Consider the following 22756-nt stretch of genomic DNA (forward strand, 5'->3'; position numbering starts at 1 on the left):
CTTGACCTGAAAAATTCGAAGTAAAAGTTCGGTACCCTCAGGGATCTAAGGCATATATCAAGGAGTGCGTAAAACAAAAATGAGTCTGATCCGACTTGTCAGCCGGCAGTCAGAGCCTAAATTGGAAACAAGCAAAAATGCTGATAATTTTTGCTTTGACCTGAGCTGCGACGTCATCGGTGACCTCGAGGTCCTTGAAAATAGGTTTTGCTCGACAGTTTTCCAGGGCTATCAGACGCCGTTTGAATTTTGACGATCGACCCAGTAGTTTCGGAGATCTGGAGAGCTCCCCCCCCCCTCAGTCACTCGCGTTATGGAAAATACCCCAGTCACGCGCGGGTTAAAAGGTTACGCACATGCACTGAACTCACTGTCTTTAATTAATTGAAAAATGTCCGTGCATTTAACCTCCCAGTTACGTTTATGTGCCCGTTTGCAGTCTCCAGCGTCCCAACTTGCCAGTTGCCATTCAGTTGCCTTTCTTCAAAATAATTAGTATGAGATGTCTTTATGTCACCACCATAGGAAAATGTGCTATGGTGCCTTCCTGTTAAAAAAGGCCCCTTCCTCAGAAGATTCATATAGACGCTAAACCAGGGAAGGGCCAAATTTGATAGCTCTGTGGTGACAGGTAGCTCTAGCTGTCCATCACATGGATTCGCACTTCCGTGACTGGCTGCTGGAAAACTACCCCATCCGTTTCGACGTGCGAAGTGCGGCTGCCTGGGTTCAACGCTCTCGGGAATCCGAGCCAATCAATCATGTTCGGCGAACAGCTGTTGTGAGCCGCTCACCGTCTGCGCCCGTGACCTTGGTGAATGGTGATTATACCTGCCTGCCACCCGAGCCGCCGAGAGTCGGTGGTCATCGAACCTCGCTCTTGAACCGGAGCTCATAAATAACGACCATGGGCTCGGAGCCGGCGGGTGGAGACCCAATCCTTCCTGGCTGCTGCGAACAGCTTGTAGAGCTTCATAGTTATACCTACTCATCTGCATGTGTGTTTTTATTTGTCCTAGATTCGTCAATAGACGACATTCAAGTAGAGGTGGAGTGTGTAGTGTTTTTCTTCTTGACCGGCTTGTTTATACGCACCAGCAGCAAACGGTGCCGCGGCGTTCTTTTCATATGCGATCCATTTCGAACAAACTCCATTGCTTTTCATTATAATAGTAGGGCACTACGGTCTCTTCGTCGTTTCGTCCGTACTTGATCTACATAAAGCTACAAGCGGACAAAGTGGTGCTTATCATATGAGGCTGAGCCGCTCCATGTCGAAGTAATTGTCTATTGGATTTTTTTTTTTATCAACCGGTGGCCTTTAACCTCAGGCAAAAACTCAAAGGTTGTGTCGCAGAAAAAAAGCTTCGATACCATTGCATCTGTCAAGTCCAGAAGCGTGGAATCCATGGATTTAAAGACAAATGTCGAATCAGCCAACCGTCGAATGAAAAACCGTCGAATCAGACAAACGTCGAATAAAAAAAAACGTCGAATTAGACAGCCGATTGTTCAACAAGAACACACACCACACACCACTTCGAGGTGACTGTTTGAGTGTCCGGACAGGCCCATCCCATCGGTACACTCCCATCTCAGCTTGATGGGTTCAGCGACTTTACAGCACACAAGTCGATGGTTCAGTCACCCCAATGTTCCTCCCTTACTCCCTCCTATATCATCTTGGAGTCCTGCAATGGATTTATTAGGCAGGTAGGGTAGGACACATTAGAATAAAACGAACATCAAACGAGAACTCACAACCGTGATCACCGCAGTGTAGAGAACGGTGAGGTACGGTTACCACGTCGACTGGCTTGCTTCCACAGCCAACACAGCCCTGGATGGGCTGTTCGAGCCTGCTGTCGTCTGCCATCTGGCGGCCGAACGACAGACGTGAGCTTACACCGCTCACAGATGGCGCTCAGGTTCAGGTGCGCTGCACCAGCCGGGCCCTCCAGGGCCCAGCGTCGAACACAGAGGTATAGGCATGCTGTGATTGACTCCCACATAATATGTGAAGATAAAGATATTATCTTTTGCCCTTTTTATAAACTTTGCTGTGAAATGCTGTGCACATTTCGCCGTAGCCCGTATAGGTAGTACCTGTATCTGCAGCGAACCCAATTTCGTTTTTCCTTTGCCGTATGTATACCCACTTGTCCCCCTTCACGGTCACTCGAAACACTTTAGACAGAACGTAGAGAACGTATATTGGCGTCTTATTTCGGCTATAAGCCAATGGCAAACGAACACAGACGCGCCAGATCCCGTCCGACTAGACGCCAATCACATGAGAGCCGCCAACACGAGCTCGGACGGCCACAGCGAACCATGGTGCGATCACCCGACGGAGAAACGGCGAAACACAGTGCGAGCACGGAGGGCGGCACAGGCGGCCCACTGCCCGAATAAACGTAATATCCACAAGAGTCGAGTAAGTGATATACAGCTGCAGTTAAATGATCACGATAATTTGCAAATAATATTAATAAGCGACATGACCCTATGATCACAATGAAAGAGCTGATGCGCATATGGCAATCCTGAACCATCCCTGGTAATCAGCAACTTATCAGCAAATACAAGCCGCACGCAGAAGCGCCGAGTTAAAGGTGTAGCTGAATGTAAGCCACTGTGCTGCCCGCATCAGCCACCGAGCACGATCTTACTGATTCTACTGGCTGACGTTTTCACCAGTTCTTCACCATATTCACATCACGGCCCTCGCCGCTCAGAGCTCATTACTGCAGTCCACCCACTGAGTTCTCCTCTCACCACGCACTGTCCCCCACCCCTGCCCCTCCGCCGTCCACCCAGCGGTCAGCTGGCGCCCCAGCTCACGGCCACCACCTCTGCCGTGCCCTGACCCAGCTCTCGGTGCCGGTACTTGTCCGTACCCACACAGGTCCGAGCCACTGACACCTCCGGCTTCCTACGCATACAGCCGGTCCGCCAGCAGCCGCGCGCCTGGCCCAGAAAGTCCGACAACAGCGCCTCGTCACCACCCGCCGGCCCCACCAGGTAGTCACAGAGGAGGTCCTCCGTACGAGCGCAACACTCGAGATGCGTCGCGTGAGGTGTGTAGTATGCGTTGAGACTGCTCAGCCTCACACCCGCGTCACTGGCCAGCGTGCCCGTCACATGCACATCGTCGATCCAGAAGTTCGCTCGGCGCTCGGCGGCGGCCAGCAGGCGAGTGATCACATCCTGTGAGACGACATACATCCACCCGGAGAGGAACGGCCGGTAAAACTCTCCAGGGTACTCGGCCGTCGGCACGTACCACTTGCTGGCCGGGTCGCGCACTGGCTGCATGTCGTAGTGAATGAGACCGAGCAGCAGGTCGCGCGGCGCATAGCGCTCGGTTAGTTTATCATGCAGCTGATACACATCTACGGCGATATCATCGTCCATCTTGACCACATAGCGCGCCTGTGGACAGTAGTCGGAGGCCCAGCGCAGGCCCATCAGGTGTTTGAGCGTCAGGTTTCGGTAGCTCTCGCTGAAGTCTCCCTGCACGATGTCGCCGTGCTGGCTGCTCTCCAGCTCCACCAGACTCTCGTTGACGCTCGTGTAGCCCTCCTGCTGCGACGGACGGCCGAGCAGGAACACACGCCGCGCTCCGAGTCTCCCCAGCTCCTCGGCAGGCAGCAGGCGCCGCCAGGCTGACCGCAGCCGCTGGTTGCCCTCGTGAGAGGTCACCACGATCAGCATGGTGACCTCCTCCTCCGCGGCGCACGCGTCCGTGTTGATGACGTAGTGGAACGTCCCCAGTCCGGGCAGCGAGCCGTTGCGGGGGTAGAGGCGGCTGCGGCCGGCCGGCAGCGGTGGCGGCGGCGGCGCGGCCGGGCCCTCCTGATGCCGACTGAGGGTGACCATCACTGCCAGCGAGCTGAGCGCCAGCACACAGAGCAGGGGCACACAGACGGCCGCCGGGGGGCCGGGCACGCGCCGCCGCTCGATCCGCGCCGGCGCCGTCCGCACCAGCTTCAGAGTCATGATGGGGCAGGTGAAGGCAGTCAGAGGAGCGGTGAGACGCGGCCGGAGCACATAGCACGCCGAGGTCTGCTCACAGTCGCGGACTGGTTACACCTGCCGACACAAAGATACAGTCCGGTTACACACAGAAATAGGTCAGCGGATACCGACAACGGCCAGGGACGTAACAGGGGGGATGTGACAATGCAGGATTGCAGCATTTACATATGAAGTTGCAGTGCCATTGCAAGAAAGAACATATGAAATACAAACATGCAGTTGCGATGGCCATCAAGGTCACTGCTATGCATCAGCGCACCTAGTCACACCGTACAATGAAAATTATAAAACACAGACGTCTGTTCCGCCGGTGTTCAACACAGCCGGCAGTGCTGGGAGAAAACGTCTCAGACCTAAACCGCTGTGGTCAGCCACACGACCAGCGATGAGCCGACCGTACAGCCGGGGAACTACAGACACCACCGCTGCCACCACCACTTCCTCTGCCGCCGAGCTCCGTCCATAAAGTGTCAACAAATGGACCATTGGGGAGGCTGCGGCGACGGTGGCCCACACGCTCCCAGCCAGGGCCGGTCTGGCCAGCTGCGGTGGTAACTCCTGGTCTGCCGTCGGCTCCGGTACAGACTCTCCCGTCCCCCGCCCGGCTGGACCGGTGGGAGCGGCCGCCAGGCCGGTGCCGGGTGGTCCGTCACGGGAAGCCATTTGCCCATTTAGAGACTCCGCCGCGCTGGGAGCCGGCGTCCGCCTGATGAGCTCGGCAAAAACCCGCGGTGGTAATAGGAGCGCTCAGAACGGCGACCACTGACGGCGCAACTGTGTGAAGACGAATTATGGAGCATCAGCAACGCACTCTCAGCCTCACGATATTAGCCTAGATAACCACAAACGGAAGTTGAGCGTGAGAACCGTTTTCGCGGCCAGGTGAGGATGCGTGCATGTGTTTCGGTTCTTTTTCTACTCGGGTGAATTGATTTGGTCTAAATCCGCGGGGCGGTTGCACAAAGCATGACTGCTGAATGTGCACCAGCAGTTCGACAAATACCAGACCGCAGGTTGTGTTTGACCCGGGCAAAGCGGATCTAGACTAGCACACAAGCTGGAAAAGAGCTGAGATCAACGGAAACGCAACGACGGTAACAAAGAGGGACTCGCAATGTGTGCCCGATTCTTCTAACGAATTGCATAATGCATAGTATTAAATTAGACTCACCAAAAGTAGTAAATTTGTGCAAATCTATGCAGGCGAGAACAGAAAACGGAAAGCAGTAGAGCTAGATGGTGGCAATACAACACGCAACACAATACGTGCTGGATGACGGCAATACGAATTACATCGTAAAGCTGAAATATAAAATTGCGAACAAAAAAAGATGTTCAGTTCAAATTGATCATAGTCAACAACGGCCTCGCTCTCCGAAAAATGCCACCATTCCTATAGTGGTAGACATCCGTGGACCGAAACATGCAACTAAACATCAGGCGATGCAACTCCGAGTTTATTATGAATGATAACTGGGTAAACTGTGCGACAAACTATGCTGCGAAAGAGGAAGTCATAATGTCCCGCTCACACGCAACACTTTGTTCGTGGATGCTTTCTCCGATTCTCGCAAAGGCTGCCGGCGAGTGACTATCACATGAGTCAGCCTGCCCCAGTCAGGGATGAACTGGGAGATTCCATATAGGTCAGCGCCCGCCGCACGCGATATATTCGGGAGAGAAACTTCAGGCTAGTTTACGCCCTTGTTTCGGCAGCATACACAGGTAGAGGCCGGCTTACATAGGCTGAACAGCAAAGTCCTGGATCTTGATCGCACTTCCACGCAAACTGACTTGATATCTGCATCTGCGGCCAGCCAGCAGTTATCCCTAAATGCCTAAGCATTATTTGAACCTGCTCCATAATACCGTGCCTGGGCCCACCGGATCTGGTGGCCGAGGAACGGCGTCATCGCACCGAGCGGTCCAGCCCTCACAGCCAGCAGAGGAGACTGGTCAGCGTCCGAGCTGGTCTCTTTCAGCTCTCTAATTTTGTCGACTTTCGGACAGTATCCGTAAGTGGTAGCTGAGCCACTATGTATGTCGAGTCGCCGACAGTGTCCACAAGTGGCAGCTGAGCCACTAATTTTGTCTGGCCCCGTCCACCGCCGCGCCGGCTGGTCGGCCGATCCGCCGAGCTCCGAGACAGAGAGCCAGCAACTTCGCCGGCGGCAACAGGGCCGACTTTTTGCTGTTAAATTACCGTCGTCAGGCGACGCCGGCCTCAGAGACCGTGCCCTGGGCGGCGGACGGCACGGCAGTCTCGACTCGGACGCTGCGGCAGCCTCTACTCGGACGCTCCGGCAGTCTCCTCTCTACTCAGGAGGCTGCCCCGCCCGACCGCTCCGGTTGGGCCCGCTCTGCTCCCAATTGGACAGTGCCCGCAGAGGCAGACCGGTGCCGATTTAATGACCCAGAAGTGGCGCACTTTGTCTCCATCCCCGGAGCGGGCGGACCCGCCTGCGCCGCCTGATGAGAAGATAGCTGGCTCTGGACACAGGCCTCGGAATTAAACTACAGCGGACAGCTGCGGTATAGTTCGAGGGCATGCCGCCGCCGGTGAAGAAAGCTCTCATAAATAGATTATAATGCCACAAACGGAGAAGAAGATAAAGAGGCAAAGGATGAAGACACTTACATAGACCAGCAAACGTCCCAGATGCGAGCATCGAACTATTGTCCCCAATGGCCACCGATCACGCTTGTTTCAGCACATGCTGAATAGCGTCCTTCTTTGAACTTATAGGCAAGCTGTCGGTGGATAGAATTTGCTTGTGTCCCACTTATTCCTGTAAACGTCCTCAGTTACGGACTGCAAAACCAGAGCCGTTAGCTGAGGCGAATGGCTGTGCAGGTGCAGCCATTGGCAGAACGGTGGCGACAACATTATTTGTTGAAGCGTGTCAACATAATTTTCCGCGCCCAACTGTCGTTCTGAAGTGGCATGCAATCTGTTTGCGCTCAACGACACACATTTACGGTCGACCGAACGACGGCAGCATCCAGCGGCGACAACACAACGAACAACTGGTTGGGGCAATTGAACACCTGAACAGGCAAGCAGAGGTCCCGGGACGCGAAAGCCACCCACCGGTACAGGCATTTACCATGTTTTGTTGTCATTTTCAGACGGTTCCGTCTTTTTGTGCCGGTTTTTGTCCCCAATCTATCGTTTTTGTTGCAGTGTTGTGTGACACGCAGTTCGTGTCACTCACCCATGGCACAGCCTGCTCGGTCAAACAGCTGAGACCAAAATAACGCGTGTACCTGACCAGTCACTAGCGTTCCCTGCCAGGTCAGTCAGACGACGGTGTCGGGTGTCGACTCCCATCTTACCAGGTCAGCACAGTAGCCACACCGCGGCCGCTGCGGCCGACCGGAGGTCACGACCCCAGCGGCGCCGCTGGTGGCCGCACCGCTACCCGGCTCTCTCACAGACGGTGAGTGCGTGGCGGTCGGAGAGTTCTCACAGCGTTCTCACCCCGAGTGTTCCGGGACTATACAGTAAGCACCGCCCACCACGCGGTCTGGCTCAGGGATGCCAGAACAGCCGGCGACACGCTGCGTGGCTGGCAAATTCAGAGTCATTTTGATATTAGCAGCTGGATTCGGGACATGCGTGACTGTCCGGTATGGTGCAGCGACTTCGCGTCGAAAAATTTCACCTGAATCCTGTCACCGGAAAGTGTCAGCGGTTCGCTAAAATCCATGCTGACGGGTCGCCGGGCATGTCATGTAGCGCCAGGTCACGCTAGGACCTAGGTCACACCAATTTACGCAGACTGCCGGCGCGCGTTCGATGGAGGGCTTTCGCCGGTTTTCCGACACGTTGTGTGCGCTCCGGCGGAGCTGACCGATCGAGGACCGGCGAGGTTCGCCCCGGCTGACTGACACCGCACGGACCGCGGCCGCCCTCTGTCTATTGACCAGCGTGAGGTGGCGTTTGTTCTGCAGCGGTGCTCCGACCGGCCGTCCCACCTCCCCGCTCTCCGACTCTCTAGTCCACCTCTCCGCTCTGTGACTCTCTAGTCCACCTCTCCGCTCTGTGACTCTCTCGCCCACCTCTCCGCTCTCCCCTTGTTTCAGAGTAGAGTCTGTTTGAGTTATTTCACACGCCGCCTGCTGTACACAGCGCTCCCATTGTGGAGCGAGTGTCGGCACCACGGCGCCGCGCCCACGCTAACAATGTTTGTCCCACATCATCTTGGACATGCACCACGACGCTGCTATAGGGAGGACGCCGCTCCCAGCCACCGCCCAGCGCCACCGAGGGAAAATGTCACTTCACATACCAGAGCAGTTCCTGTCCCACATATAGCCATATCCTACCTGCAACCATTACCACCATGAAAAAATGTTTACTAACTTCCTAGTTATCCAGCCACTTTTCACTAACAGAATGCGAGTAACTCACTCGCACCTTGTAAGTGAAAAGTGGCTAAATAACTAGGAGATTAGTAAACATTTTTTACAGTGATGGCCGGCACACGAACGCACCAGCGGGCAGCGCACTGACCCGAGTCTACCCAACACCTCACACCCTACAGTTCACAAGCACACGCGCGTACCACTCTCAAACCACTCTCAAACCTACGCCAGCCCACAGTCTCCTCTCCTCTCCCCTGACGTCACAGGTCACGCGTCTGGCTATGTCGTAACCGGGGACGCGCCGGCTCAGCGCCGTGAACGTTCCGGCCAGCTGACTGCCCCCGCTCGGAGTCGCTGGACCCAGAGTGAGCGGGCAGGCGGGTGGCAGCGGAGCGGCTCGCCCCTCCGACCCTCACCGGGGTTTCGCTTTCATCCGTCACAGAGGCGGCACGGGCCACTCTGCTCATGGCTCATGGCCCATGGCTCATGGCTCACGGATCACGGTAGAGGGGTGTATGACCGCCAGTGACTAGCGTCGTCCGGTCACCTCCCGGCGAAAGGCACACCGAGAGCGACAATGGGTCATTACCTCGACTACCGACCGTTTAGTCTACCACAGAGGACGTCGTGACGCCCCTGATTCACCCATGATGACCGTGGCGGTGTCACATGTCCGAATTTCATGCTTTATTCCAGACATGGCCACACAATTTATGCTAACTCGGTACATTACGAATTTCACCGCCCAACGCTGCCCGGTCTATTACCTTCAAATCGAAGCATAACATATTCAATTTTGCCTCAATCCATTCACTTTATGGATTCTAAGAAGCCTGATCACATCTCAGCCAATCACACCTTCTCGGTAACTGCAAGGTCCTCCGGAACTCCGGCCCCTACGTCACAACCCTAACCATCGCACTTCCTGCACCTATCAGTATTCAGCAGTGGGGCAGTTGCATCGTCACCGACTACATAGGTACATACGATTTCACCTCCGGCCGTCGTCCTTGGACCGTCTTATACGGCCCGGCGCCCGACACGTCATCACGGCAGTCTGTGTACGGAGGACGGTCGGTGCGTCTGATAGCGCCAGAGACCGTGGTCTCATATACAATGAACAAAATCCAAAGATAAGGTTTATAATGGCAGGCAGGATTTCGGAAGCCGCTAGATATGAGACGTGATACGGGGAGAGGAAAGCCGAGATGCAGGAACAACTTAGTGCTCATACACGAACCATTTCTTGGAAGAGTCTTACCAGGATGCAGGGACATCTTTCCATATTGTCTGGGCTCCATTGTCAATGCCTCGTTTACAACATAAACCTCGAGTCTGTACGGCCCAATTTGTCGGAAGCGGCCGCGCCTATGGGACAGCCACCGGGTACGTTCCCTGTCCCGCTTTCCGCGGTGGCCGGCCGGGGGACGACCCGCCCCAGTCTGGGACAGTGGGCCAGCAGAGACGGCAGGTGGCCGTCCCACCGGCGGCACTATCTAAATTACGATCGGACGCCGGCTCGCACCGTGGGCTGATGGATGCTGACGCTGGCACAGTTTTCTGATACGGGCACTATCGCCAAACGGTCAACTTATATCGGCTTCAGTGAGAAATACACACCGAGGAACGGTTCGAGGCCGGCCGGCAGATGGCTGGATGGAATAGGCACATCTCGTAGCTCGGAGGCAGGGGAGCTGCCCATGGTGAGCCACCTGACGGCTCCTCATCAGTCGAGCAGACGGCAGCGAAATGACCGTAATTCTGGCCTCAATCGTGGGTCGGCCGTAAATCGGAGATGCACATAAAAATCCCACAAACAAGCAGCGAAATCGGGGCATTCGCTGGCCCTGGCTTGTAAGAAACGACGCACCTTGCATATGTATGCAGTGTATGTATGTCTCTAGACTCTAACACGAATAGGCAAAGAAAACCGTCGCCTCTTTTTGCTAACACTAAACATGCATTACGATCGTCGCATCATATTTTAGGTTTTCATGGATCATTTTCAGTCCCAGTGTTACGCTTCTCAGCCTGACTCGAAAGTCTAGGACACTGTCGCACATAGACTGTCGCAACAGTCTAGGACCGTGCCGCCTCGCTCCCCCAAACCGCGCACGGCAGGCGTCCCCGGCCCGTGCCGCTGCCGGCCTGGCCACCAGTCCGCCCGGCACACCGCTCCATCACCTCCGTCTACGCCCCAAACCACCGGGACGTCGGCCAGGACCGAGTGACGACGGTTCGCACAGCGCGGAAAGAGGACAGCGCGGCACAACACCGGGCGCGGCAGTCGGTCCGTGGCTAATGCTCAGCGAAGACGCTCAAAAATCCATCTAATGGTGAGGATGGGCGCATTATTATCAAAGCGGCGCGACGGAATTACGATGTCGGACGCGGACAAAGTTAATGGTGTCTGGTGCGACTGCCGGGCCATATGGCGGTGGTGGCATCGTCATTTGTAGCGATGGAACACCTAAATGAACTGAAATTCGTTCATAAGTGTTTTGACCACACGGCGAAACGAGATATCTGAGCCATGGAGCGGTTCAAATGACTATCCTCCGTCGAAAGTAACACAATGACATGGGCCGGGAAAGTTTCACGTTAGACTCTTTCACGAAACACCAAATCAAAGTCGGTAATTTGATGTACCCGACACTGGAGAAGGCCATAACCACTGGGCACCAGAACCGTTTCCTTTGCCTGGGACGTTACATTCCCTTCCCTCAGATCGAGTTGCGTCCTAAATTAGCCCCGAGAGTGGACCACATCTGCCGTCCGGGCCTCCCTAATGGCCGCCGCTCAGTCAGAAGGCGCCAGACGGATAGACCGGTTCAGATGCCAGTGACCGCGCTAAGAGCAGACAATCGGACGGACCAGACACAGACTCACAGAATGTGGCCATCGCAGGGTCAGTAAGGGACCGGTGCATCAGCATTGCCTGACCTGACGAGTTGTGATAGTGATCACTGATGTAAAAGTAGCCGTAGCGATGCTTCCATGCGCCGCCTGATAGTCTGATAGATAGCCTGATAGATAGACTATCAGGCGGCGCATGGAAGCATCTCTTTTTGCCAGCATCTAACCTTGGAATCCCACCTTAAAAGCCGATAAACATCTACAGCCAGGCACCTCGCGCAATATCAGATAAATCAGTGCCGACACGGCCTTCCATTTCGTAGTACCTATTCGGTTGCAAGCATGTGTGTAACATCCAATCTCAATCCGATTATAACGCTCAACGCAACACAGCCATACAGATTACAGAAGGTCGTGGCAGCCTGTGACTCACCCGATCGGCCACAAACGCTGCTCAGTGTTTAGAAACAGCAGCAACAGAGTCCACAGTTACCCTTCAAATCAACCTTGGAAGCTGCCAAACAGCAGATTCTGCCAAACCCGTCCCATCTGTTCCATGCACTGCGGACTCCGCCCGGTGTGCAGTGTTATGGTGTGGGCGGCAGAACCGGTCGGCCTTCGGAACCCTCCCCTCCGGTATCGGTTCGGCAGCGCCCGCCCACTGCCGTCCCGGCCCCGCGGCGGCCGCTGCCAGGACCCCTCCCCCTCCCGCCGGTCAGACCTCGGCACCTGGTCAGGTATAAACAGGCTGAGACGTTGGTTAGGTCAGCCATATCGTGAGCATGATGCCAGCGGGATATATTGGGTAGAGACAGCAGCCAGATGAGGTGAGTAATGCTACTCAACTGGAATAAATACCGCACATGCCTACAAATAATTCATTGGTTCGTGATTTTGTATCGAGTAAAGTAACGACACAGCGACTGACAGCAAAGTCAGTTATCACAATCACACAGTGAACAGTTACTGGTTCACAGTCACGACTCTGCTATTAAACAGCTGAGAAGTCCAAGCTGGACTCAGGCCTCCGACACATTTGCGCAACCGACCAGTAGCAAAACAATAAACATCTTTAATGTGAGCACCACCCCCCAGTCTCCTGTCACCAGATATCAGAACTTGAAAGGACGGATTCCAGCAAAGTACTGCAGACACGAGAGATGTGGGCTAGTAAATGAAATACGTATGAATGCAATAATAATCGTTGCGACGATTGGATCAGACATACCAGAGTCGTTCTGCCGTCCAGGCGTAGTGTCCCTCAGCGACTGTAGCGGCGGCCAATCCACCGTCAGCTCACGCCAACACGGAGCCTTCCGACAGCCTCCTCTACCCAGTCTCCCCACGAACCCACGCGGGCGACCACTGAAGGCCAGCCGACAGCCCCCACCAGCCGGGCCGGAGCGGCGAGCGGGGCGGAGCGCAGACGGCACAACAAGGCCACAGCAGCGCCCCTAGCGGACACCGGCCGAACCGCGGGAATCCGAGCCGTGCGGGAGGGAAAAGTGAGCCTACCTGAGGCAAGGGCTAACGCCTGACGGGGCAGTGTCCACTCCCGTGACCGAGAAATGAGCATGATCAGTGAGGGCAGCTCCTCCCGTCTTCTGCTGAATGAAAAGCCATTGTCGTGCGGCATCCTTTACATATATCCTTTTGTCTCCGCGTCCTTTGTCCTTACCTACTCAGCACCTACAATTCCGTGCGGCCCGACTACTGGATCAGTAGTTCAGTACCAGAGTCGGGTCAAGTCGGCGCCAGCCCCCTCACAAAAGGGGTCGCGTGCCAATAGCGTTGCAGCCTTTGTCTCTCATTCAATCAAATGTTTTCCGCATTGCGGCTAACGCCCAAGATGTCCCCCGTATATAAATCTGCGTTCGCTTTGTTCAATACCCCTCCGTTCCGTCGCTTCCATCCTCAGGATACAGAAATCCTTCTCCTCCACGCCACAACCCCACTCCGGGCTGGACAGACACCTTTATCTCATGCGGGCTGCTCCCTTTGGAGCGGCACCGCTGCTCCCGAGGGAGCGCACCCCGTAGCCCAGTGATCGGCAGGTCATTCGGGGTCGTGCCCCCTTTTTGGGCGCCAGGCAGGGCCATTACCCCCACCTACCAGACCCCATTGCTGACACAACCAAGTTTACTGAAATTCCATACCGTCCTGGAACTCTTTGGGTATTTGTGCATTTCCAATGCATCAAATTTAAAACATGACACTTCCTCCACAAAACATTTAATCACTATATCCCAGTAGCGTCGGAACACCTTCAATTAAGGGGGAGGGGGGGGGGGGGGCACTGCCGACTTTTGGTCCCATTCTTTCCATGCAACGCCCATAGGGCTAATGTTAAAATCCAAAAATCAAAGAGTGCACGGTGCCCCGGTGCCCTCCCCGTTCCGCCGCCTATGCTATATCCCATTTAACCCTTGTACGTATAGGGGCGGCGGGTGGTTTTTCGTTAAAAGCTCACGTAAAAGGCATTGGATCACGACCAAATTGTACCCTCGAACCCATCATTTTTTTTTTTTACCAGCCCGGAAAATATCATGACCTGAGACCAGTTTTACCAACAGAAAAATAACCGCCTGCCGGAATTTTTGCATCAAGACCGCTTCACATACGGAGCGTAAACGCGATGGGCTCGTAAGCGGATAGGGCTTTACCGTTTACGCTCCATGTGTGAAACGATCTTTAGGCAAAAAATTCCGGCAGGCGGCTATTTTTCTGTTGGCAAAACTGGCCTCTGGACCCATAATGACCGTTGGCTTATGAGCTTTTTCTGGAGATCATCTTGAGCCATAAACTCTCACTTCAAGAAGTTATAGCGGGTCCCGATTTTCTCGACACTTGTCATTGCCCTCTTGAATGATACGGAATGACCAAGGACCTTAAAAATGGGCAGCAGCGGCTTCCTATTTTCACGGGTAGCACGCTCGTCTTTTTTATGCACAGCTCCATCTCAGAGTCCGAGAGGCCGCGCGGATGCAGGGAGTGCTTGGGGGGGGGGGGGGCTGGTCGGTCTGTCCATTCGGACTGGCTCAGCAGTCAGCCCCGGTGACTCTGTAGGGTGTCCGCCCAGACCAATGTTTCCCCCTAATTCCTATCATCCTTCCGGCTCTGAACTGGTCTTGTCAGACCGAAAGTGCCTAACCCAACAAAACAAAATTGCTCAATACATTTTGTTCCCAAACCTCACGCTTTTATGTCGGGTAAGTCTGAGTTTACTCCCTCACTTTAGCCCCCGACACCATTTACGGCCATCTGATCCTTTGTTCCTGTTGTTCTGCCCTGCATATCTATATCGATATTAGATCGTGTGGAATTTGTCTGAACCAAAGGGCACGCGCCGCCGTTTTTTAGATATTCGCGGAAAACTACAGGGGGGCCGGGGTACAAACACCTCCCGCAGGGCGCGGGCTAACTCACAACATAACGACTCGGATATGCGTGATTACCATTTACGGCTGTCGGAAAACCGGGCTAACGACAGGCCCGGAGCTGTGACGTGGATCGAGAACATGTTTTATTGTTCAGTGAACATAATGCGGGGCATCGTCCATCAGAGGTGTCAACCGTGCCCCCTGACCAGCACACCAACATGACTGTACCCTACACTCGCAATAGACCCGAATCGCAGTGACGCGACTCAGAAAGGAGTTCTAGCCCTCACCTTCAGTCGACCCAGCCCACCTCTACCCAGTGGGACTTGCCTGATGAGCCGCCGGCACGGATGATCCGTCTACTGTTGGAGACCGTGGTCCGCTTCCTCTCCCAGTCCGGGTCCGTGGTCCGCCTCCTCTCCCAGTCCGGGTCCACGCGGGGTCTCCGGACCGGGCTCCGTCTCCGGCTCCGGCTGCCGGTCCTCAGTCGGACTCTGCTGACGGGGAGTGCTCGATGCAGACACCGCCGCGTCGTCACGGGGTGAGCTGCAAATGCGACAGATAGAGACATCAAACCGTCAGCCGCCATCATATGAATGACGTTCCATATTTGCGAGAGGATTAGGTCATATGAGTAACAAATGCATGGGCACAGACACTTGATTATTTGAACATCTTGTCACTCATTGCCATTGAAAGGGCGATTCACGTTGAAAGCAAAAATAATTACAATCAATTAGAAGTCCCGGAATAAACTAAGTCAAATTATCAATTCTCAATAGTAGCACGGAGGAAACGCAGTGCACACAAGGCAGCGCACGGCTACTCACATTGGCGAGTCCGTTCCGGCGAGGAAGGAGGCGGACGCGGCGACGCTGTAGCCCGCCGGCAGAGAGTAGTCGTCCGCGGGCTGCTGACCGGCCGCGATCGGCGACAGCCCTCCGTCCCCCAGCACACTGGGCGGCGGCGTCGGGCATCCCTCCTCCTGCGCCGAGTCGAACTCGCTGTCCGCTGGGTCGTCCGGCTCGCCGTCGGCGGACAGCATGCCGTCCGACTCGGCGCCGTCGCCGCCGCTCGTCCACGGCTCGCCGGTCGTGGAGGTGTCCGAAACCAGCAGCGAGGGCTCGCGCGAGGCGGCCAGCGGCGCGCTCGAGTCGCCGCCCAGATAGGCGCGGTTCAGACGGTCGCCCGAGATGCTAGCCAGCGTCGAGTCGCCGCATGTCACAGAGTGGCGCTCGTAAGAAAAGCTGAGCGTTGCAGAGGTGTGAGTGTGTGAGGTAGGTGTCGATACGTCGTGTTTTAGGTGGAACTCTACTGTACAACTGTCGTTTTGTGACGATGGATGGTATCCTCTTTCGTCTGCCTGGTCTTGTGACTGCGGTATTCCCTGAACAGACGCGTCCTGCCCTAGTCCGTCAGAACTCTCTGCTTCATCTGACCGATGGCTGCTACCTTTGCGATCCCGTAGGATCTGTTCAACTGTCAGCGCGTGCAGAGTGTCAGACAGCATCTCAAAGTCGGTAACCAGCGGCTGTGAGCCCAATATATCTGCTCTCGCACCAAGATCTACGTCCTCTTCTGAAGCTGTTGAGTCCGCTGAAGCTGCCGTCTTTGGTTGATCGCCACCAAAGGGGCACTTCCCTCCAACATCCAGCGGGCTTCCGTCGCCAACTGATGACATGAACGGGTCCCCTGTGAGGGGTCGACGACCGCTGCCGGGCTCCTCTCCACCATCACTGACGACGGAGAGACTCAGTGTGGCCAGGTCACCATCACCGCGGTCGGGAGAGAGACACGCCGTGGACAAACTGCTCGTCTCTCTCGGAGATGGCTCCAGAAGACCAGCCTCGGCCAGACTGAGCGACTCACACGAGGCGAGCGATGGGTCCCGACTGTCCCCACATACACAAGTAGTCGACGTGTTATCCTCGTCGCCGTCGTCTCGCTGCATCAACACCTCTTCGGTAGACATCGAGAGGCACACCACTTTCTCGGCTTGTCGATGTCCGTCGTCGTCATCGACACCGAACAGCTGGATACCCATCTGCCGCAGCGTCGGCTCCGGCAGCTTGACATCAACGTCGGCGGCAGCAGACATGGAGGAGATGTCATCAGTGACCTGGCGTCGGATGGTGGCGGCCGAGAGGGGCCGGCAGTCCGTCTGAAGCGAGTCGCCCCGAGCAGAGTCCGGGGTATCATCGACATCCTCGCTGTCATCGTGCAGCGCCTTCTCCAGTTTGAGTTTCATGCTCTCGACGCGAAGATCCATAGCCAATTCTGCGTTGCCAAACGGATAACCTCCCAGGTTATCGTGCTGGGAGCTTTGCAGCGCTGTTGCATGAGTGTTGCTTTCGCCCTTCCTTACAAAGGGCAGCCAGCTGTCATCTCGAATCACAGAGTCGTTTTCCCCTGTTTCACTCTGACTACACTGTGAAGAAAAGTTATCGCTAATAGTTGATGTAGCCAACGTGTTCTGCTCCTCTCCCGCCATCGGATCTTGGTCGTCGGCAAGAGTAATATCAGCCTCGTCGTCATCATAATACTCACCAGACGACTCAGAAGAATCATCGTCACTGGCAGCTTCCGCTTTTGAAACATCTTGTGGCACGTCGTGACTCATGGTGTCTGCTGCGACAGTGTTCACGTCCTGATTGGTGGAATCCTTTGTGTCCGCAATGTTTCCCTCTACTGAATGAATCGGTTCTTCTCTTGTTGACTCGTTCTCGGCGGGAAGCTCAGAATGTGCAGGGTATCTGGCAGGCTCCGGATGGGCGGGACCCTCGGGAGCAAGGTGCTTCTGATCAGCATGCATCAGATACGACGGGGTGAAGAAGCTGTGGTCGGTTTCTCCCGTACCGGCCTCAGGCGCAGAGTCTTCCTGGGGTGGAGTGATGATTATTTGTGGTATTGTAAATTTACCGCCTCGATGGATAACTTCAGCCTCGTCATCTTCCATATCTTTGGCAGAAGTCGGATCATTCTTAGCACTGTTCACTGTGTCGCTTTCGTTTCTCGCTATACTTTGTAGTGAGGGAGCACCATCGGATGCGTATATTTTACCACCCGAGACGGACACGTCAGCGAGCCTTAGTTCATTTTCGTCACTCTCCTTTTTGAGTTCTGATATCTCGACTATTTTAGATTGGTGAGGACAAGAGCCGCCTTCTTCTTCAGTCTCTGTGATTTCTATCTCGTCACCTTCCCTCATAACGCGGTCTTGCACGTCCTTATGAGTGGTCTGAATTGCTTCCATAAGGTGAGTTTCGCCATCTGTTGTTTTCTCCACTAGAGAAATAAGGGGCGTTTCCTTGTTCGGCTCCTCCAATCCCATATCATCTCCCGAGAGAACTGCCCATCTGCGACGTGACTCTGCGCACGATGAGAAGATTGACCTTGTTTGGCGGTTTTCAACGTCAGTCGCTGGCTGCTCTAATGTCGTGGGATCTTTAGCCTTCAAGTGAGTCAAATCAACAATTTCTTGCTCGGGAATTTTCACGGCATCGACCGAAGCGCCTTTCTTGGACTCTACAGACTTATCGGCAGACTCGGTCGAACGCTCTTCGGCTGCGTCATCGTCCGACTCAAGTGGAGGCATGTCATCGTAAACAGACTCCTTTTCTCGTTCAGCCATCGTATCATCTGTCTGTTTCTGAAGGTCTTGGCCTGCCTCCTGTGCCATTTCAGCTTCTTCTTTGGCGAGATTAGTTGCAGCCTTCTTTGCAGCCTTCTCTTTTGCGTCATCGTCTGCATAAAGTCGTATGCGCGTCTTCAGCGACGCTATAGCGTTCACGCTGTCCTCGATCCGCTTACGTTCTCTCTCGTTCCAGCGGTCACGCTCAGCGCGCTCCTCCTCGCGACCTCCACGAGCCCACGCTTCGGCACAGGCGCGATCCTTGTCGAACACGGGCCGCTCATCCAGGTAAGACAGCTTCTTGATGCCGACGGTCATGATCCTGCGATAATCTTTGATGGTTCTCAGGCCTGGGTTACCGACCAGATACAGAACCCGCAGCTCCTTCATGCTTTTGAATATCTCAATCATATTCTCTTCGTACAGACGGTTGTGCGACAAATCGACGACGGAGAGGGAAGGACAGTCCACGAGATGGCGGATCGAGTCCGTTTCCTCCAGCCTGTTGTGCGTGATCTGCAGGTTCGTCAGCTTCGGCAGGCAGCTGAGGCCGCTGATGTGCGTGATGGCATTGTGACTGAGGTTGATCGTGTCCAAATTCACCAGAGCATCAAGGTTCTCAATCGTCTTGATCAGGTTGTGATGTAGAAAGAGAGATCTCAGCTCCACACAGTGCTCAAGATTTTCAATTTTACTTATCCCGTTGTTTTCCAACCAAAGACAGCGCAGACCTGTGTACTCTTCAAGGTTCTCGATTTTGACGAAGCCCTTAAAATGAAGATAGAGTACGTCATTAAGATATGGCGTGCTGTACAACTTCATTTCTCGGCATAGCTTCTTCAGGTATTCCTTAGTCATCCGTGGCCACTTGAACTTGTCCTTCGTCGATAACGGCAGAAGCTGATCAGCTTTGACATCGTCGTTGTGGTCACTTGCAGTCTCAGCCTCATTGGAGAGGTCATTTCTCTTCACAGGTGAATCATTTTGCTCGTGATCGTCAACCTTTTCAACCGATTCATCCACCTCTTTTAATTGATCTGAGCCGAGCAAAGTATTAGTTTCAACCGATGAAAGCGGTTCTACAGGCAACGGCTCTGGCATTTTTGCAGCGGACAAGGTTCGCCTGCTCCTTTTGTCACCAGGCTTTCCTACATGACATTGTTGCAGGCGTTCAAAGATTCTGAAAAAAACGTGTGAGAGTCACTTCGTTTGCGTTCTAACGGCGGTGCAGTAAATACGAACTATCACGCAACAATATGGAACATATTCAAGACTTCACCATCCTATTCCTTCCCCGAATTCAGTTTTTTTTTTATAGATTATTTGGAACAAGTGCCACCGAGGTTGAAAACGTCCGTCCAACAAAATTTGAACTTCAAGCTGACTGGGGCGGGGAGTGGTAACTCTGGTAAAGTTTTTCATTAGCCTTAACCCGCGCCCTGCTGGGGGGGGGGTGTTTGAATACCCCCCCCCTTGTGGTTTTTCGCAAATATCTCAAAAACGGCGGCGCGCCGCCGTTTTTGGTACACCTTATCATACATCAATTCTACACATGTTGTGAAAATTTCAGACCAAGGTCATTCAAGGTCAGGTCACCAGGTCACTTGAAGTGACCTCACCTCATAAAAAGTTTCAATGTCTGTCATAGCTACACCGAGTGACCGATCGCTTTGAAACTTTCAGCGATTACTAAGAGCAATAGTATGTACAAAATGTATATCTCAGAATTTTGATATCGATGACCTAAGGTCAGGTCAATTTTGCGACCTCCCCATTATAAGTCAATGGGAGAAAATTGAAATGCGCCTCTTTTGGACGAAAGACATTATAAACACTCCCAAACACCGAATTACAAGTGGTTTAGACACACTGAACATGAAAATGGTGTCCGTGACCCTTGCTTATGCCCTGAGGTCATCTTAGGTCACGAATGATATCTAACAGTTTTTCGCGAATAACTTTTGATAGAGGCGTGCTAGAGCGATGAAAACGCCTTAGATGTGTTCAGCTCGACGATACGGATCGACTGATATGCAACATGACCCTTTATGGTCAGGTCATGACCTTGACCTGAGGTCAAATTTTCAAGTTGACCTTTCAAGGTCAAGTTATAGTTCATTCGATGCGTCTTGACGAGAGGAACACGATGCCGGTAAATGTAAGTTCGTACAAGGCTTGGGTCAAAAGTTATTGCAGAAAAACTGTTTCCGAAAAAATCGGCTATTTTTGCAGTTTTTGCCCCCTGCAGGCAAAACCGTTGACGTTAGGTCAAATCTGAGAGAATTACTCAGAAAGGGCGTTAATAGGGCTATCGAATGCGCTTTTCCGCGGCGCTGTAGCTCTATTGGTTCCCGAGTTATGCGTTGGCTTCTTGGAAATTTTCGACATTCGACCTGGAAATCGGCGAAATTTTGCCTTCAATGACCTCTGGTGACCTGACCTTTGACCTGACCAAAAAATTGACCGAAGTGATTTCGTCATTATTTTTGACGCTCTTTCGAACGCCGCCTTCCGCGTATCGCTACGTGGCCCAGGAGCCGAGTTACAAGGGGGGTGTTCAAACACCCCCCCCCCCCAGCAGGGCGTGGAAATCCAGGACCCCCAGCCGGGCGCGGGTTAACCCTCGCCGGCACCGGGGGGGGGGGGTTGATGCAACCCCCCTAAGGTTTTTCGAAAATAACTCGCGTAAAAAGCGGTCGATCGCGACGAAACTTTCAGTACCCTCGCATTGATCAATTTTACAACTACCCTGAAAATTTCATGAACCTGACCCCCATGACCTTTGACCTGTGGCCTCTTTTCCGTGACCATGTTTGGCCGAAATCGCGATTCGGCGTATGTCGGCTCGCATTAGCCGCGCGTTTGCAAGCTTTTCGTGGTTTCAAACGTTCGAACATGTGATTTGATGTTGCTCCCATGCATTAGGGTGGGTGTCTAGTTCACCTGAAGGTCAGGTCAGGTCACTGACCTTTGGTGACCTCGGTTCACATTTTCGAGTTTTACATGTTTCTAGGAGCTGAATTCGAATTTAGCAACCATTTGAACATTTACGAAGTAGTTTCGGTGCCTTCGTAATATGTTACGAAGCTGTCAGAGGCGGTTGACACGTATTACGAATACCCGTCACGACCCCTACCGGTTGATCTGACCTGACCTGACCCCAGACCCGACCTGGTCTAAACGCTGAACGACATCATCTGTGATAAAAACTAACACGATATTCGTGATCAGCACCCCGGAGCCCTTGCTGGTGACTTGCATCCAATTCAAATTACGATGAGCGGGCAGAGACTTGGGCCACGGTTTTGGGATAGGGACCGTCCGATGAGCGCAAAAATGTACACCCCTAAACATACATCTGCAATACCGAATACGGAAACAATTTTTTGGGGGTGGTTGGGGAATATCCCAGGTCCAGATCCATTCTTCACGACCCCTCTTTAGCCTCAAGCAGACTCAGAGCAGGGGGCCCCATGACTGGGCGGCTATAATTTATAAATAACGATATTCCGCCACCACCCTACGCACATTCCTACAGGCAAATAGTTTATATCTAATTGAACGTGAAAATCGGCACAAAAACGCTCACCTTGCACACTAAGTTGAAGTAACATTCAAACTCAACATCGGCATATGCAACGTTTGCCCTTGACGTTTGCCAAGGCCCTATATACGTTTGCAACCCAACAACAACCCAACAAATTGCAGCCTGCAGCACAGCAAAACAAAATAATTGTTCCTGGCCAGTTTCCATAGCAACCAATAGCAATCTATTGTATAAATTGTTTTAGAATAATTAATTGTAGAAAAAAAAATACAACTTAAAGTTTTTCGTTGAATTACGAAATTAATATCTTTTAAATTTCATTAAAAAGATCTATGAATATATTTATAAATAACTTTGAAGATAATTTTGCTACGCTACATGCGCAGTGGTGACAAATAGAAGCTGAAAAAATATACGTTACATTAGGCTGGATTTTGTTGTTTATCAGGATAATTAAAATCATTTGAGGTGTGTATGCTCTTATTTGTATTCTTAAACCCATTCACTGTCAACCTAGGAGGAAAAGAAAGGCCAAGGACCATTGACCAAGGCTATATAAACCTACAGGCCATTGACCTACAGAACTGGCCAATGCCAAGGACTCTCTACAATAGGACGTTAAAAAAGGTAGGTAGGTAACATCAAACATGGGTAATCCATCATCAGCTATGGTTTGAAATGAAAGTGTCCATTGTAGCAACAGGTTAACTATGTATTAGGTTATGTCAGGGCTAAGGCTAAGGCCATTAGGCTAAGTTTTTATTTATTCTGGTTGAAAACAGCCATGCAAAGATTTGTCCGGATAATGGCATATACTATACTCTGCTCCATTCCAAGCTTGCAGCCGACTGCCGAAGTGCGCTGCTGAAAGCAGTGCGTGATTTCTGTATATACAGCTCTTACATTTTAAGACGCAAATTCTTGAGCAGAGGA

The 22756-nt window shown here is 53.1% G+C and overlaps 2 protein-coding genes across 2 annotated transcripts; both read right to left on the minus strand.

The window, feature by feature from the left end:
• Positions 1-2188: 2188 nt before the first annotated feature.
• LOC122384314 (dentin sialophosphoprotein-like) lies at positions 2189-21989 on the minus strand. Its single transcript, XM_043371606.1, has 4 exons — positions 21866-21989; positions 15476-19456; positions 14976-15191; positions 2189-4095 (listed from the first exon to the last, which is right to left on the minus strand). The coding sequence occupies exons 2-3, from the start codon at positions 19375-19377 to the stop codon at positions 15005-15007; spliced, it is 4089 nt and encodes a 1362-aa protein (XP_043227541.1). The 5' UTR covers positions 19378-19456; positions 21866-21989; the 3' UTR covers positions 2189-4095; positions 14976-15004.
• Positions 2824-7260, minus strand: LOC122384339 (beta-1,3-galactosyltransferase 5-like). The gene is made up of 3 exons (XM_043371663.1): positions 7257-7260; positions 4077-4095; positions 2824-3811 (listed from the first exon to the last, which is right to left on the minus strand). Exons 1-3 carry the CDS (start codon positions 7258-7260, stop codon positions 2824-2826), a joined length of 1011 nt encoding a protein of 336 aa, XP_043227598.1.
• Positions 21990-22756: the final 767 nt, after the last annotated feature.

The sequence above is a fragment of the Amphibalanus amphitrite genome, unplaced genomic scaffold, assembly GCF_019059575.1.
Source record: "Amphibalanus amphitrite isolate SeventyFive unplaced genomic scaffold, NRLGWU_Aamphi_draft 000186F_arrow, whole genome shotgun sequence".
In the NCBI taxonomy this organism is placed as follows: Eukaryota; Metazoa; Arthropoda; class Thecostraca; order Balanomorpha; family Balanidae; genus Amphibalanus; species Amphibalanus amphitrite.